Source organism: Anabrus simplex, chromosome 3 (assembly GCF_040414725.1).
Source record: "Anabrus simplex isolate iqAnaSimp1 chromosome 3, ASM4041472v1, whole genome shotgun sequence".
NCBI classification, from domain to species: domain Eukaryota; kingdom Metazoa; phylum Arthropoda; class Insecta; order Orthoptera; family Tettigoniidae; genus Anabrus; species Anabrus simplex.
Window position 1 is genome coordinate 82,683,678 of NC_090267.1, and position 19,772 is coordinate 82,703,449.

At 37.9% G+C, this 19,772-nt stretch overlaps 1 protein-coding gene across 1 annotated transcript in view; it reads right to left on the reverse strand.

Moving 5' to 3' along the window:
• LOC136865997 (E3 ubiquitin-protein ligase Mdm2) overlaps positions 1-19,772 on the reverse strand; it is a 279,039-nt gene that overhangs the window by 125,419 nt on the left and 133,848 nt on the right. Inside the window, exon 5 of the mRNA XM_067142603.2 lies at positions 9,059-9,178. Coding sequence (XP_066998704.2) covers positions 9,059-9,178 — 120 coding nt within the window. The remainder of the gene's footprint in view (positions 1-9,058; positions 9,179-19,772) is intronic.

Consider the following 19,772-nt stretch of genomic DNA (forward strand, 5'->3'; position numbering starts at 1 on the left):
CTTATTCCCACCCACCATAAAGGTATAGTGATGACCTGTCTCCACGAGTGTCTGTTTTGGGCATAGTAAACTGCTTTTTGTGGGTTCTCTCCAGTAAGGCTCTTTAACTGATCTACCCATCTCAACGGCACACGTTGTCAAAACTTTCGGCCAGCAACTTTCCCTTCAATGATAGTCTTCTCCAGTCCAATGGGTCTTCTGACAATGTGACTGAAGTACCTGAGCTGTTGCTTGTTCCTCCTATCTATCTTTATGACTTGAACTGGCGCTAACTTGTTTCTTTCCAAGACATTCCATTGGGATCCTTTTCTCCTTTTTTGCTCGGTCTGTGTTCGCCATCTTTTACCACCAATACCTATCGATTTTGTTTCTTCCCTTTTCCTGCACTTATCTGGCTTTCTTCGTATCCTACACTTCCCACATCACGACTGAAGATCAGTCAAGATGGCCCCTCGATGAGTGTTGATACCTGCCCTCCTGATGAAGCTGGGGCTGAGAAGAGATTGATGTATAAGAATTGGGATTAATGAGAGGGACTATTTATTTGTTGATGGCAGTGTACGAAGTGAAGATATCAACATTGTCCTCATCCTTTTGTGTTTTCATGTTTGTCCTTGCCTGTTGCTCCCTCGTAACACATTAACCAGCCTTCATATTTGTCCTATTTTGTGTTCCTTTTCTGGTTCCTCCTATCTATCTATATACCGTACCTACCCACGTAATTTTTGTACATTTTTGCTATTGGCTTTACGTCGCACCGACACATGTCTTATGGCGACGATGGGACAGGAAAGGGCTAGGACTGGGAAGAAAGCGGCCGCGGCCTTAATTAAGGTACAACCCCCCAGCATTTGCCTGGTGTGAAAATGGGAAACCACGGAAAACCGTCTTCAGGGCTGCCGACAGTGGGGTTCGAACCCACTATCTCCCAAATACTGGATAGTGGGTGCACTTAAGTGACTGCAGCTATCAAGCTCGGTAGGTGCATTTTTTGACCAAATTTTGTGTTCTAAAACCAAGCTGCGTAAATTATGCTGACTTTTCCTGAAAGGGATGAAGTTACACTGAAATTTCAAATAAAATCAATGAAATCACCAATATAGCTGTGAAAATACCATTTTGCACGAACAATGAACATTTATTTATAGATTAGACAAATATTTATAAAATCATTTTTATCACATCGCACGCTGTTTGTACATATATACGGTAGGTTGCCCGTTTTCCATCATTAAAATATTATATCGTATACAAAGGAAATATCAACAAGTAAGTTCTCAAATTTACATTACTTTAGTTTACCAGTTTAAACACTTGCTTCAAGTAGGTGACCAGGCGAAAAAAATTAACGTGGTTTGCTACGCACTGTTGTACGCTGCTACAGAATGGCCTACAAATGTTAAAGTCGGTAATATGGCAGTACATGAGTTAGCGTTATGAACACTGTAACAAAATGCAAGTCGCATCCGGTAATAAGAAGAGCGCTGATCAAATTTACCGGTACACTTCGACATTTCATTGTTGCTCGCGGCCGATGAGGAGTCGTCACATTCAGAGCAGTATGATTCTCTCTGTTCCAAAAGTTGTCACCTTCGAGACCATCCAGCAAGTTGGATAAGTTGGATATTCCAGTTTTCGTGAAGATCTTTGTAACCATTTCACACGGAACTAAGTTCCAGCCTCCTATTATGCACTGGTACATAAATTCTATGCCGAATCTTGCCACCTGGAGTGAATATGTGCTTGCCCACTGCCATCCATTCCACATAAAAAAGCCAGATATGAACCCTAAAAGGTTTGTTAATTTGACACATCTAGATGTTGTATAACAGATGTCAGTCCACCTGGAATTACTACCATGTCTGTTCTACCTTCGAGAAGAGAGTCTTTGACTTCTTTCCTGAGATGTTCCCTAAAGCTGTCAACCAGTAACATGGGTGGTAGGCGAAGTAGAGCACCAGGGCAACTTTTCCAGACAGTTTTTACCTAGTATTTCATTAGATCACTGTCCATCCAGCCCTTTTCTTGCACGTGTATATGCATCCCATGTGGAAAATGACATTTTGGCATTGCCTTTCTCTTGAAGACAACATACGATGTAAGTTTTCTTCCTTCTTTGGCAACTGCAAGCATGACTACGCATCATTGTTTCTCTGTGCCTGATGTCTTTATTAATAAACTTGAAGTTCCATTCTCTTGCAGTGTTGAACTCTTTAGCATTTCAGAAAACACCGGCATTTAGTCTGCATTGCCAATTTGTGACAAATACTAACTGTGTTCCTGCAGTCTATTTAAGTAGGAATGACATTCAATAACTATTTCCGTGTGATCACTAGGCAGCTTTTGACACAAAGATGTTCTTCTTCATAGAACAATATTATTTCGCCTCATCTATCAGTGTACGCAACCACGGCTTGCTTTGAAATCTGCTCTGGGTATATATTTCTCCATGATGCAATTTCACATGCACAAAATTGAAGCATTTCATGATTAACTCAAATTCCATTATTTCTTAAATCTTCGAAGCACATTAAGAGCTCATTATCTATCTCGGGTTATTTTCTATGCTTCTATATGTTTCTTAGCATTACATACATAGACCCTCCTCTTGCTTTGGTGGAAAATTTTCACTCTGCGGCACAGTTGCAATTCTCCTCAGCGTATTTTATTACTTTTAGTTGATATTTGACTCCTGGCACTAAAAGCCATATGTATACGTTAATATAGGGGCATAGTACATCCTTTATATTATCTCTTTACATGTCACAGGAACTTCTCTGTTCCACACCAGGTTCCTTACATTCTGGTAAAACGTACTTCCCGCTTGTACCCTTCTGCTGATCTCCTTATCCAACCTTGCATCTTGCATTATTCCACTTGCCAAATATTTGCAGTATTCAACAACCTCAAGGTTTTGTCCCCTGATACTAACAATTACTTTTTCTTCTCTTTTTTTCTCTTGTCATCACCAGTGTCTTGCTCTTCTCAACATTGATTTTCATATTAAATAACACTAGTATGTTTTTATTGTTCACCCACCTATTAAATACAATACAATCTTAAAAATCAGGACTTTGTCCTGTTCAAAATTATTATCATAAAATTAATACAGTGAATGGTACATGTTTTGCCTATTAATAGTAGGCATCATCAGCCATATTTTTTACCTTACATTGATGTTACATATTGTATTGATGTTACACCAAAGAAGATGGCCTAATGACGTCTACACAAACTTCAATATAGCCTACGGCACCAACATTCCAACTAATAATAATAATAATAATAATAATAATAATAATAATAATAATAATAATAATAATAATAATAATAATCTATGGCCTCAGCTACCGTTTGCAGACATTTCGATTTGACGCCATCTGGCTGTCTGCTCGTCAATTTCGACGTTCCGGTTTACTCTGTCTGCCATCTAGCGGACCTAGAGTAAACCGGATCTCTCTTGGGCGTCTATGGCTGAGATTTAATTAATTTTGTCGGGTAAATACCAAATGTATCACGAGAGATCTTTTACATGCCGACATCGTACGACATGGAGTGTCGAATGGACTTTTTTCCGCCCTTCAAAAATCCGACTACCTCTGCCGGGTTTGAACCCGCTATCTTGGGATCCGGAGGCCGACACTCTACCACGGACCCAAAGAGAACCACGCCATATGAAAGTTCATCAAAATTTATAAGCATATAAATGAAAATCAATACTTATCAACTTCAAGAACCAACGACCATTACCAATGCTCAACTTTCCTAAAGTTTTTAACAACACACCATTTAACAATTAAATGGAATGTGCTTTCTGATTTTTATCTTTAGTGTAATATCTTTTAATATCAAGAATCAACCACCTATGTCATGTTTTTAGACTCAAATATTAACACAAATATTATTAAGTAATAGTATACTACATTTTATAATGTAATAATTGGTTAACAATCTATAATCCACTTTACAAGACATAGTTAGTTTTTAACAGTATTCATAAGTCATTTCCAATCAAGTACCTGATCTATTCCTAAGGTAAAAAATATGGCTGATAATACCTACCACTGATAGGCAAAACATGTACCATCCACTGTATTAATTTTATGTTAACAATTTTGATAAGGACAAAGTCCTAATTTTTAAGATTGTATTGTATTGAATAGGTGGGTGAACAATAAAAACATACTAGTGTTATTTAATACAAATACTTTCAATATGGACCCAAAAATGAATTTTATCACATGTAACTGATTTTCATACCAAATTTCTCAATATTGTCATTTAAAGCCTATAGCTGGATTTGTACTTCTGTATTGTTGACTCCCCTGATCACTATGTCATCTGCAAACAACAATATTTTCATATCCCTTCCATATTTTGCCTTTGTTTCCTTTAGAATTTCATCCATAAGAATTATAAACATAAGTGGAGACAATACACTTCCCTATCATAGTCCAGTTTGGTTTCTAAACCAATCTGTTCTCCCCACTGGAATCTAGACAAAACTGAAACAATTCATATACAGTGAAACCTCGGAATGCGAGCAGCTTGGTTTACAAGTGTTTTGCAAGACGAGCAAACGAGTGAGGTTCCGCATTACGAGCGCCATGTATGCATACTTTTTCCCCTCCCTAATTCCTTTGTTGAATGGATGAACGAGGTCTTTGGTCCTGTAGTGAAGAAATACCTTTCAGAAAATAATCTGCTGCTCAAAAGTCTTGCTGGTTATGGACAATGCTCCTGCTCATCCTCCAGGCCTTGAGGCAGACTTACTGGAGGAATTCAAGTTTGTTAAGGTAAAGTTCCTTCCTCCCAACACTACTCCAGCCTATGGATCAGCAAGTCATTTCGAAGTTCAAGCAGCTATACACCAAAGCACTGTTTCAGAGATGCTTCGAAGTGACCGAAGGAACAAACCTTACCCTTCGAGAGTTAGGGAGAAATCATTTCCCCACTGTGAACTGCCTGAAGATCTATAAAGCCTGGGATGGAGTCACCAAGAAAACTAACTTCCGCTTGGGGAAAGCTGCGGCCTGACTGTGTTCTTCGACGTGATTTTGAGGGGGTTGTTAGTTACAATGAACCGCCGATTGTCGATGAAATTGTGTCCTTAGGGAAGACTCTGGGGCTGGAGGTGAATGACGTGGACATTCAAGAGCTGGTGGAAGAACATAGCCAGGAACTGACCACCAACGAACTGATGGACCTGCATCGCAAACAACAGGATGAGGTTATGGAGGAGATCTCGTCCGGGGAAGAGGAGGAGGAAAAAGTCAATGGAATCTCTCACTTCAACTGAGATTCAGGAGAAGTGCAAAATGTGGGAAACGGTGCAAATTTTTTTAGAAAAACACCCCCTCGAATAAGGCTATAGCTGCTTTTCCTATTTTCATTTGTTCAACAGCCATTTCCACCACTGCCATTGCAATATCACCCTCCATTTCTGGACCATCCTCATTTTCCACTACACTCTCTTCTGCATCATTTCTCACATTCAGGAGTTTATCAAAATAGTTTTTCCACCTATTCTGTAACTCCTCTGGGGCTGTTATTACATTTCCACAACCTTCCTTCACTTGTTTTGTGTAGAATTTTTCTTTTCTCTTTTTTTAATCAATCCATACACATCCTTTTTCCACCATTTACATTCTTTTCCAACTCTGGTATGAATCTCTCCAACATTTTTTCTTGTCCTCAATTTTCCCCCCTGATATTTAACCTTACTTCCTTTCTTTCTTACCTGTATTCCATTCTTGCCATGCCTTATTCATTTATTTAACCACCTCCTTCACCTTCTCATTCCACCAAGGTGTCTCCTCCTATTGGGAGAGTTGGCCGTGCGGTTAGGGGCGCGCGTGTGTGAGTTTGCATTCGGGAGAGAGTGGGTTCGAATCCCACTGTCGGCAGCCCTGAAGACGGTTTTCCGTGGTTTCCCATTTTCACACCAGGAAAATGCTTCACTCTCGCCAAAGTCCTGCCACAAATCTCTGCACAGTTTACAAATGTGTTTTTAAATTTGGTCCATTCTTCTACACTTTCTATTTCTGATATAGAGATATGCTGTTTTAATTCCTCCTGAGTTCTTTTAATTTTCAAACTTTTATTTTCTTCTGTCTTATTACTTCTACTCTCACAGTTTTACCTATTCTCAATTTTGGTACCACTACTCTGTGGTCTCCTTCAAATGCCTCACCTGGTAGTGCTATTACATCCATTAACAGTATAGGATATTTTCTCAAACAAAGAATAATCAATAACTGTTTTTGTCCTTCTTTCACCCTAGCCATATCTAGTGTCTTTCTACTATTCTTCTTTCTAAACAAAGTGTTACCCACAATCCTTCTATTTCTTTCACCAAAATCAATCAACTTATCTCGTTGTTTCCTTCTCCATATCCAAGTGGACCAATCACTTCTTCTTTAGCAATATTCTGTCATTTCCAACCTACGCATTGAGGTCTCCCATTTCTTTCACTTACACATCAGTGATTATTTCCTCGAGTGTCGCCAAGAATAGCTCTATATTTTCCTCACCATTTCCAGTTTGGGGTGCATAAACTTGGATGAAATCTTTCACTCCTTCTTCCATGCTCAGTCATACTCTGATTATTCTATCACTAACGTAGTCTACCCTTCTACCCTACACAGATTTTCATCCAGGATTTTGTTAACCATCAATCTACTCTATTCTTTGCCTCACCTCCTCCACTCCAGTATACGGTGTAGCTTCTACTCAGCCTCTTCACTCCCTTTTCCCTCCAATTGACCTCAGTCCCATCATTGCAACATTCCCTATCTCCATAAAATCAATCAACTCCTCTGATTTTCCCATCAGGGACACAACATTTATTATTCCCACCTTCATAATATTAACCGCTGGTTGCCCACTTATCACAGCTCCCCCAGCACAAGAACTGTGCGTTGCTTTTAGCAGGGTACGCCCTAACCTCTTCCAAGACTAATAATTACCAACACACAGTTCAGGCTATTGTTACGATGGGGTTGCCACTCCCAAAGGCATTTTAGAATTACTGCCAGCAATTATTCAGGCTGCTCCTTACATGGGGAACAGATGCCCTTGCAACCGTATCTAACATGGGAAACAAACGCCGCTGATGGATACTGTAATCATACTATTCCCCAAGTATTAGGCTGCCTCTTTCGCAATCTCCACCTTTCCGATGTCCATCTTCTCCGCTGAAAATTCAGTTGAGGTTTCCGCTTGCTCATGACCCTGAGCTGGGACCCTTACCAGATGCTACACACCGGGTCAGTGTGCTCTGGGATTCACATAGGCAGGGGCACCATTCTCTAGGCAGGGATGGCTCGGAAGAGGGTCCTTACCTGCTACCTGCGGTGTCTGCTATTATTGGTTGAAATTCATGCCAAACCAGAAAGAATTCCATGGGTGGAGGTGGGTGGGGAGAGAGAGAGAGAGAGAGAGAGAGAGAGAGAGAGAGAGAGTGCGTGTGCGTGTGCGCGTGTGAACTGAAGTTACCCTCAAAAATTATACATTCACAGAAATTAGCTGTTTTTTGTTTAATTACTGTATTTATTCATTTATTCATAAAGAACAAGATACAGCTACACTCAGCACATTTCACTTGTACTGTCAACAGACTAATTAACAAAAGTAAACTTTCATAATAAAACAAACATAAACATGAGTAACAAGATCAGGTACACAGCCTAGTAATAAGAACTGTCCAAATCAAAAACCATGAGAATGTAAGTTCACAGCCAAGTCGTCGTGGGTCAAGATAGCGGTATAACCTCTTAATATCAACTTATTCTTAACACAATGCTGTCCGCTCACGTATCAATACGTGTTTCCAAGCACGGTGCTCTGCAGCCGATCACGTATAAATACGTGTTTGTGCAAGTCTGTCTTATGATGCCATCTAACGGTTATTGAGGAACTATTTGGAGATTATCGTTGATGTGCCTAAATGGTAGAAAAACTACGCTTCTTTTAGTACTGGTTTTGCCCGTTTTAGTGCGTCAGTTGCATTTGTTTTTGCCTTCGAATATCTTCCATGTATCCATCAATGCTAGTAAACAAAAATGGCAGCCCCGGTAAACAAAAACAGTGGACTGACTCCTGGTGATATTATACATGAATTATACGCTGATAATTTGTCATATGTTTCCCGTGATTATCAGGAGAGTGAAGATGAATTGTCTAATGATAATTCTAGTGCTAGTGTCATGCATTTATGTGGAAGTGATGCGTTGAATGACACGTTTATTGCACCATGTGAGCAATGACCTGATGCTTCAGATAGCAAAGATGGTCTATATGTAAGTACTGTTGATAATATTCTCCCTATTTCTGGCAGTGAATGGCCTAACAGGATATTATACTGTTTTTGGAGTCTTTCTCGTGGACGCCTGGCGATAAAATTTCGCCGAGTGAACCTGAAAATATAGGTTGTGATGTCAAGTTGTTCATTTGTAATGATTTGTTGGCGTATATGGTGGAGGAATCAAACGGATATCAATACTAGAATGAACCGAAATATAAAATCTCACCAAAAACTTTAAAGTGGACAGATATAACTGTCAATGAACTTAAAATTATTAAATTATGATACCCTGCAATAACTCCATGTCTCTGCCAAAACTTTCCGGCCACAGGGGCCAGTTATAGGTCAGATGGGCCGGACAGCAATGTGTTAAGACAACAACAATAACACTAGCTTTGGATGCTACTGTTTTCCTAATTCACATCAATCCAACACTTTACAACACCTGTCAACAATAGCTGTTGTCCAATATCTCTATGTCTCCCTACATATGAACAGCATCAATGTCAATCACATCCTACACTTTCTAATTTGGCCAATTCTACTTACTTTCTTCCATAATTTCCATTGGTACTCTTAGTGCTACATCAAATGACAGTTTGTTGTAATGTTTCTCAGGATATCCTGATCTGACAAATGGAAAATGTTCTTAATGCTCAGTCACTGCTTATTGTTACAAACAGTTGCAAGGTCAAGATTATTTTCTTAAATCTATTATGAGACTGTATTGTATACGAAACTCCTGTTGTTTACCTGTCACTTTTCCTTGAATACTATGCTCGCTCTCTGTATCTTCATCAGTAGGCAGCTCAGACTCGGATGCCAACACAAAATAATACTGACACTTGCTTCGCTTACCAGGAGATTCTCCATCTGAAGAAAAGATAAAAAGTGTTTTCTTCATAACGAAAGAGACAGCCAATCCATGCATAAGGACAGAAAATTAATCCAAGTAGAACAATAAAAACTGTACTTCAGGATTTCTTAAAATAACAGTATGTAAAGCAATTTAACCCCCTGACTGAACTTTATGCCTAACGGCATCCACAGCACTTACAGAAGTTTCCAACACCATTAGGCATTCCTTAATTCAAAATGCATTTGAATTCTTTTATTATTATTTTTTTTATTTTATTTTTTAAAAAACAGCACATGTCATTAAAGCTTAGTTTGGAGATATCTACAGCTTTCTGGGTGCCCGCAGTATTTTCTTTGTGAAAGTGTCCATTTATTACATAAATTTTCATGTCTTTTCACGTGTTCTCTTTTATATTAGTGGCTGCTTAGAACCCATTGAGAGTACCAGAAATGTGCCTTGGATTGGAAACACACTGTATTCTGTAACTCAAAATGAAATGGTTAAACATTCGTTAGAAGACAGAGACCATAAAGGATGGTGACAATGGATGAATATGCAATAATCAACCAAATGGAAAAGGCCTAGATAAACTGCAATACTACCCCTCTCGTTCATTAATAGCTGCTTGTCATATTCCTCTTCTATGACAGTAGTTTGATATTTGTACATATTGTAACGTTTTGGCGAGGTAGATAAATAAATGGGTACAGCACCTGGTAGCAACCTATTTCTAAAATTTATTAACTAAGCACTATAACTACAGATTTACACACATACAGACGATAGCCGAGCCACAAGTTACACACGTACACAGTTACACACTTACACGGTTCGTGCTCTCTCTCTTAGTTTCTCTTATGTTCCATCTACAATGACACACACACACATACACAGAGTCATCGGTTATTTACAGTACAGTCTCTCAGCCACTCAGTCAGTTAGCGCTGTCACGGTCCACAGCCTACACGTCAGTGTCGCAGGTCGGGATAGTATCCGCTGTTTACTGTCCGTCGAACCCAGTTTGCGGTCTACACACGTCTTCTCCTAGTGTTCCCTTCTTCGCCGCTCCAGAACACTCCAGGTTCTCCTCCAGCAGCCAGACTCAAGGGGGACACACACACACACACACACACACACACACACGCACGCACGCACGCACGCACGCACGCACGCACACACACACACACACGACGTCAGGGGAACAGGCACGAGTCCTCGGCTCCCACAGGCAGATACTCCATTTAGGCTGACACCTCAGCCTGACTGCGCTCACTCCTCACCCTCACACTCTGAACAATTTTCACGGACTAGCTCTCACTGACTCACTCTGTAGGCAACTAACTGCTCTTTTATACCTGCGCCAGCCCTTCTGGAATAGTCCGGATGTTCGATGGATCGAGGAACCTCGCGAAATAGAAGACTCCAGATTAGTCTTCCAGTCGCTTCCGTAGTTCGCTGCGGCGCAACCACAGATAGAAGTGAGAAGGGCCAGCCCAGCGCTTGAGTGTTGCTCGCGGATTGGCGCGCTCGAGCGTAAGGGGGTGGGGCGACGGGTGACTGCCCCGGCGCGTAGCGAGTTAGCATGGCGGACTCGACAACCATTACAATATCTTGGATAACTTTTCTTCCTTTTTATGCTCTAATGATACTAGAAAATACTATTAACCCATTGGTGAGTAAAATAATTTATTTTACAAATTTTACAGTTTGTTTGCTTGACTTGTGTTCTAAGGCATTATAGGAGATAGGCACTGACTTTTTTCTTGATGATGGAAGAACTAACACTGTTGTTCACATGAAATGAATCAACCAAAGTACCATTGAGAGTTTTCAACACACCACATAAGATATTATCTTTTTGCCTTGCCATCAATAGTACACAAATTTGCTCAAACACTAAAGCCTGCCACCTGCACAAAAACAACCTAAAAAGAACATTTACTGGTAGAGGTTATCCTATTCAACAGATTGACCACACAAGTTGTCAAAGTAACAACTTCTAGCCCGCACGCTAGGGTGTCCCTTATTTTTTAAAGTTTTAATTTTGCAATGCATAGGTTATTGTTTTATTCATTTGGAGCTAAAACACCCAAAAACAATTTTTTTTCCTTATTTGGAACAGTGCAACCCGTGCCGACTTGCGCACAAACATGTCCATACAAGTTGCGTCACAAGAGTGACACGCTCTCATTGTTATTGTCGCTTAGTTTTCGCTTATCGGGTAGCTATCACGGATTGCTTTATATTTCGAAGATGTCAGTGGAACTAAGGAGCAATAAAAAAAAAAGCATTTTCTTGGTTGGTGAAGTAAATTACCAAATAACAGGCGCAAAATTTCCATCTAATCGTCAAGTTCTCACAGTTCTATTTTTCAACATATGTGAGGTTAAGTTGACTGTTAGTGAAAGCGCAAATCTTGTCATTCGGGAGTGCAATATATTCTGGGAAAAGGCTAGAATACCTACCAGAGCTGTGCCTAATTATGTTAAGAAGTTAGTGGATTTTTATCCGGTCTGGCAAGAACTGCAAAAAAAAAAAAAAAAAAAAAAAAAAAAGCAAGAAGATTCAGGATTTACATAGGTGCCGCAAAGAGAACTTTCAACTTGAATTAGATAATTTATTCGAAATCACACAAGCTGATGCTCTTGAAAGAATAAAAATCTAAGAAGATAAAATATTTTTGCAAAAGCAAAGGTGCCTAGCGGGTGTTGACAAAAAGTTGGGTGATACTGAAGAAAGGGCCAGGCTGAGAAAACTCGCAGAAGATAAAAAGAGACTAAAGCAAATGCCTTCCGCAAGCTCATTGGAATCTGCAAATTTACAGACTTTTGATACACAAATAAATTTCAAAACCAAATAAAGCAAGCTATCAAGGAAACAGACTTCATTTTCACAAAACAAGAAAAAGAAAGCCTCACCATCAAAAATCCTAAACTCCCCACACTAAGAGCCCTGCCCAAAATACACAAAGAGCCGTGTCCCATTAGACCAATAGTAAATTTTAAAGATGCGCCAAGTTACAATTTAAGCAAACAACTGAACATCATTCTAAAAGAGAAAATTTCATTTAAAGGAGACAGATCAATTAAAAACAGCCTAGAACTAATTAAAGAATTAAATAAACTTAAAATAACAGAGAGCACACGTATGATATCCTTTGACATCACTAACATGTACACCAACATACCAATAGATGAATCCATTAAAATTATCAAAAATCTCTTAAAGAAAACACCTCTCTACAAGAAACCAAAGAAATTATTAACCTTCTTAGAACACTACACCAAAATTCCTTTGCATTTAACGACAAAATCTATTGCCAAAAAGAAGGGTTAGCCATGGGCTCACCGATATCAGGTATAATAGCAAACATATTTCTGAATAACTTTGAAAACGTCTTCTTAATGAGCCAGATTTCAAAAGGAATCTTACATTGGAGCAGATTCGTGGATGACGTCATATGCATATATGATAATGACATGACTAATGCAGATCAGTTATTAAACACTCTAAATTCTTTACACAAATCCATAAGCTTCACCATGAAGCCAGAAAATAACAAGAAAATAAACTACTTAGACATCACAATCAACAGGAATAATGACAACCTATCTTACAAAGTATACAGAAAGCCCACTCAGACGTCGCACACTATTAACAACAACTCGAACCAGCCATACACACACAAAATAGCAGGACTGAATACAATGATACATAGAGCTATTTCCATACCAATGAGCACAACGGATTTCAATGAAGAGATGCACATCATTAAACAAATCGTGAAAGAAAACAACCATCCTCCGGGCACAGTAGATAAACTATTAAATAAACATAAGAAAAGTCGCCGGGAAAACACCACACACGACAAAGAAAAGTACGTGGTTCTCAAATATGTTAACAATAACACATACAAAGTAGCTAACATTTTCAAGAAACAAGGTTTAAAAGTAGCCATTCGAATGAATAACACACTACAGAGACACTTCAGCAGGTGCAACCTAAACAAAAAGGACCCTTTCTCAAAGTCAGGAGTATATGAACTCAAGTGCCAAGAACCTAACTGTAACGCCACATACATAGGTCAAACAAAACGTAATTTCCATACAAGATACAAAAAACACAAAAACGCGATCAGATACATTCGGCATTCAGCCTTCGGGGAGCACATCTACGACTGTTCACACCATTTCACAGACATCAACACTGATCTAAAAATTTTACACTTCGAAAATAAAAGTAAATCTTTGAATATAAAAGAAGCAATAGAAATTTATGTCACAAAAAATGCTAATGCCAATAAACTGAATGAGCAGACACATTTAAATAATTCCCCCCTATTCGCTCTACTCACATAATATCTGACAACGCCTACTCATTAAATTGCTTTTATCATAATAATAATAATAATAATAATAATAATAATAATAATAATAATGATAATAACGTTCCTTACTTTATTCACCTAAGAAGAAATTATAGTCTGCATTCATCCATATTACATAAAGGTACATTTAACATGGAAAAGGTCAATAACATCTCTCCCCTCTCCAATGTTGATGGAAGGTAAATTGCTTTTATAATAATAATAATAATAATAATAATAATAATAATAATAATAATAATAATAATAATAATAATAATAATAATAATAAAACAACAACAAAAACAATAATTAATAATATCGTTCCTTACTTTATTCACCTAGAAAAGTTTAAAAAAATTTAATTTGCATTCATCCATATTACATAAAGGTACAATTAACATGAAATAGGTCAATAACACCTCTCCCCTCTCCAACGTTGATGGAAGGTTCTACAGCACTCCAGCCGCTCCGCCTTACTTCTCCCTCCCCTCTCCACTGTATAGTCTACTCGATTGAATCATCCTATAGGAGAGATCCACATCGCTCTACAAGGCCCCTCCCTTTCTTGCCCTCCCCTCTCCACGCGCAGCGTGGCTCATCACAAACTTTCCATGACCACAGTCCTGAAATAGTGTTTGGTGACAACGGACTTAACATCGGCAGTCTAGATAAGTACGTAAGTTTTTCATTATATTAATAATTGTGCATATTTTATTTTTGTCATTACTGTTTCATGTTATCACTAATCTCTCTATCATTGACAAGTTTACGCTACGTAAACAATACTGTACATATATAAGCTTGTTTTTAAGTGATTTGATAGAATCTGAGGATGTTCTTGTAGAACGAAACATGTCATTCTTTGTATGTTAGTGTGTATTTTACAGGTATGTTTATAGTGTTTTAATTTACATTGTATTTGCTATGTGTTTGACAGACTGAAAAGCCTTTGTTACATAATTTTAACTAAGTCAACACTGGAAAACATGGCTTCATTTTTAACACATGAAAACATAAAAGAACAATCCACAAGCTCTGAAGAAAGCCTGGAAGAATCTCTGCTATCCACATCTCAATCTGTAAGTTCTTTAGCTACGTCGACAAGAAGAGGAAGAAAAGATTTTACCACATCTAAATTAGTTGCAACTTTAGACAGATGTCAACTAAGCATCAGAGATTCTGTTTATATAATTCAGTCTGTAGTGGAAGCACTTGGTCTTAGTTCTGACAATTACCCGATCAACACATCTTCTATTCAACGCATTAAAACAAATGAGAAAAGATAGAGCGAGATCCATTAAATCCGATTTTCAGAATAATGTGCCCGAAGTAGTTACTGTTCATTGAGATGGAAAACAGTTACCTGCTCGGGACGTAAGAAGTTCTAAAGAAGAACGCCTACCAATTATTATTTCATATGACGAGGAAGAACGACTTCTTGCTGTGCCGAAGTTAGACAACTCTTCCGGCAAAGAGCAAGCGAAAGCAGTGTCAAATGTCCTTCATGACTGGAGCCTGGATGATAAGGTACAAATAATGTGCTGTGATAAAACAGCATCTAACACAGGACGCTTGAATGGAGCTTGTGTGCTTTTAGAGCAAAAACTAGAAAGAGAGTTGTTACTCTTTCCATACCGTCACCATATTTACAAACCGGTGCTCGAAAGTGTGTTTGAATCAAAGATCCAACAAATCACTAGCAGTCCTGATGTTCCACTGTTCAAAAGGTTTGGAGACAACTGGAAGAATATTAATCCTAGTGCCATCGAACTGTGCACTGATTTTTGTCCAACAACATCTCTGCGAGGCAAATATTATTGAATTGGTGGCGTTCTTTTAACAATGAGCTGGCAAAATCGACTGTACGAGATGATTTGTTTTTCTGGGTGGAGACATTAAAAATAAAATAAAAATCAGACCTCCTGGTGCAATGCATCAAGCACAATGGATGGCAAGAGCTATTTACTCCTTAAAAATGTGTTTACTGAAGTCCCAGTTTAAAATGAGCACTAAGGACAAACAAGCTTTACATGATGTTTGTTTATTAATTGTAGCAGTTTACGTGAAGCCCTGGCTTGGATGTAGTTTGACGATAAAAGCGCCGAATCAAGATTTTTGTTTTTTAAAGATCTAAAGTCGATGAGCAGACTAAAGGAAACATTGTAGATTACTTACAAAAAGAAAGCTTTGGTAATTCTGGAAAGAGATATGTTCCATCGAAAGAAGAGATGTCTGGCTCTCTATATGGTACGTAGTCGACTAGTAGTGTTTGATCTGGTATTTAATTTAGAACTTATTTGTTTTATTTATAGGCACTACAAGTATTTTTTTTTTATCTTGTTTCAGGGAAATCTTGGAGTGATTTTGTTTCTGTCAAAAGTAAAGATTTATTTTCACGACTGAAACTTGACAGTGGTTTCCTTCAAGAAATTGTATCTTCATGGAAAGACAACGAACGTGGCATTTGTGGAAGCTAAAAAGAAGGTTTCTACCTTAAAAGCAGTTAATGACACAGCTGAAAGAGCTGTTAAACTAATGACAGACTTTCATGGTTTGATTACCGCAGATGAAGAACAGAAGCAGTTCTTATTACAATGTGTGCAAGAATATAGAAAAATTTACCCAGACTGTAAAAAGGAGACTTCGAAGAGGAAATATCCAAATGAATAACTATAAAAATTGTATCTTTTTGTTACTTAGAAGAAGAGCATTATATAAATTTCTGTTTTCATTTATATTTCTCTAAAATAATTGTTTTGAGTGATCATCTACAACTACATTTAAGAGACCCTTTAAGCAGCTATTTTCTAAAACTTTTAGGCCCCGTCGGCACGGGTTAAAATTAATATAGGAAGTTTGAAATTCTGTATTTGGGTAACTAATAAACTCAATAATGGGGTATGCGTTACAATAAATGAAAAAAAAAAATTTTGCCCTCTTAAGGGACACCCTACCACACGCCCGCCGAAGCCTTCCAAAACTCAAAATCCTTCATAACAAACTGTTAACTCAGTCGTCTATTTACAAAACCGGCCATCTCCCAAAAAAAATTGAAATCCACTTTTTGTGCTGAATGTGTTCTCTGTCCACTTTTACACAAGGTAGCAAACTATTAGCTACAAGCTCGGCCATTAACCAGCTTATTTACTTCATCAAAATTGGAGTTAGTTGCAAACACGGCCGTCCGCGTATGGTTATGAGTTGCAATACCGGCCATCTCCTCTAACATTAGAGGGCAGAAGAATTGCAGCAATTGTGTGGGAAAGAACAGCTTATTCATGGTGACTGTTGTAAGTGTTACAGTTCTGTTGTAAGGAAAGTTGTGTTATTTTTATCATAGAACTGTATAGCTATTATAATTATATTGGAAAAAATGGAAACTAAGGTTATGAAGTGACACCTGAAAGGGCCAAAAAAAGGCAATGAAATAGCATCAGCACTTTATCATAAGCTAAATACTACTGATATGCCCAATGTTTCATTTTATAAGGTGTTTTGCTGATGGATGTGGGGGGAAGAATAAAAATTCTGTTATGATATCAATGCTCTCCTTTTTGTTTTTCACAAAGGCATCTAAAAGCATTAAGGAAATTGAGTTAATTTTCCCTGTGACAGGCCATTCATTTTTTCCATCCGATAGAGTTTTCAGGCTCATTGAAAAACAAGAAAATAGAAACTGTAATACAACCTGAGGAATTTCTTAACGTTATTTCTCAGTATGGCCAATTATTTAATCTAGGAAAAGATGACAATGTTCCCTACTTTGACTGGAAAACAGAATGTACATCTATTTTCAAGCCTACGTGGAAATGGCACTTCAAATTTTCTGCTGCGTAAAGGGTTATTTTGACCAAATCAAAAGGTGGCAATTCAGTGTTAAGTCAAGGTGAACCCAACTACAGAATAGACGTTGGAACAAAATTAGGCATTTGTAAGAAAGGCAAAAATGTTTTGATGATGAATCCAAAAGTTATACATACTGGTAAAATAGTAAAGGATTTAAAGGCAAAAGATGTTGAATTTCTATTGACTAAACATTTTGGGACTCAGTGGAAAAATGTTGAAGTGCTTAAGTTTTACAAAGAACTCATTGATAACAATAACCTTCCACAAAACAATCCAGAATATGAGGAAGATGCATGTGAGCACAGTGTGGATTAATGTTAAATTTAATGTTTAATGTTTTTAATGTTTATTTTTTGAAAATTTAATTCTGGTTCATTGTGTGTAAATACATTGGCTTTTTATACTGCATTGATTTTTTAAGTTAACTTTTAAATAAAGAATTTTTTGTACATTTTCATTCCTTCAGTTTCTTTAGTTTGGTGCAAACCCGGCCATCTCCAAATTTGAAATTTAAATATTTCAAATAATTATACAAATAAAACAATGGCATTCTGTAACATTCCTTACAATGCTATTTATAAGTGATATAGCAAATACAAATAATTCTAAATCTCTTTATTTAGATTTTATACATTTTTCTGGTCTCCTGAAAAAATTCACCATTTGGAGATGGCCGGTTTTGCAAATAGACGACTCAACTAGTTCCTTATAAGATCAATGTTGTTTCAATCTTCCATTCCAGGGATCTTCTTGACAGCTGCCCCTCAGTTAAAATTGAAATAACTGATAAAGAGATTCAACCTATTCAATACAAAAGAATAAGAAATGTAGTGAATTACATTCCCATTTGTCGTCCATTACTTGGCCACGTGAACCATGCCCTCCCATTCCTTAAGTTATGCATTCAGTCTTACTTCCCTCAGTCCAGTCTTGTGTAGTGCTGTTATCAGTCAAATGTAGATGGCCACCAAATCTAGAACCAATATCACAAACCACGAGCAATACCAAACTCAACCTCCTTTGCTTCTTCCCTTTCTGAACATGTATCCAGTAATATTTTCACCAGCAGCACGCAAAAGCCAAATCCTAAACAAGTTGTCACGACTTACTTTGACTAATATTATCCGCACAGGCTCTGTGGGAAAAACCGAGCAAAATACTGAAGCCACACTAAGGATATACACAGTTGCATAGTAAGAACTATCATTTCGTGAGTAAGTTGTCAGTCATAATCTTTTAGTTCAGTACCCTTCTGGTAAGTTTTCATATGGAGTTGTTCACTGAAGTGTGCTTGGACACACTGAACAAAAACTGGTACCTCATCACTAAAGCAGTCTCAATCAGACAAAAAATTCGGTAATAGCTGAAACATCATCTGTGGGTCATAATGATGTGTTTCATGATGCACAAGCTCCTTCCCACAAAGCATTACCAGTCAAAAGACACTACACAAAACAAAATATTTATGTATACATATGTATATACACACTCACTCTCTCCCCACCATCATTCCATCGCAACCATATAGCATACAGTACCGATACCAAGGAAAGATCTACCATAATAAGTATTGATCTAAAGCCACCATGTAAAGTTTTGAGGAAAAACAAATTCTGAAGGCTGTAATAGAACAACTGCAAGATGCAATCTTTGATCAAATCATTCCTCACAAGTAAAAAAAAAATTGTACACAGTAGAATGCATGAAATGGCTTGCAAATTACTCTGGATGAGCTATTAACCCCTTAACGATGGGGAACATTTGAGTGCCACTGTACCCAGTGAATAGAGGTGATCCAGATGTGAGCACTAAGCGAATGCAGAGGTCTCTTTAAAAATTCACTTAAAATAGTTTGGCTCAGATTATTTTTAAATGTTTACAGTAGAGACTCAAAAGAATGCAGTTTACATTCATTAACTTTATATCTACCTAGTGTAGTAAATGAGAAGAGATCTTTCACATTTTGTAAGGAATGAAACTGAGGTCTTTGTATTTGCCTCCGTTGATTCACAATAGAAAGAAAATTAGGGTAATCACTTCCTGGAGAACTTTGAGCAGAAGAACCGGAAACAACAGTTCAAAGATTCATTTAGCACAAAGCCCAGGTTAAAGGGACAATTAGTTCATTAGAAAGAGGACATATACTTTGGCATGTTTCGTCGTCCATTACTTGGCCACGTGAACCATGCCCTCCCATTCCTTAAGTTATGCATTCAATCTCACTTCCCTAAATCCAGTCTTGTGTAGTGCTGTCATCAGATTAAAATTCAGTTACTCCTCTTTCATTCAAACTGCACCATGCCACCCTTCTGCGCCACGCAATATCGTATTTCCAAGTGACAGAGAGTCAAGTAATTACGAATCTTAAGAGGTTTCAAGGCGATGAAAGAATTATA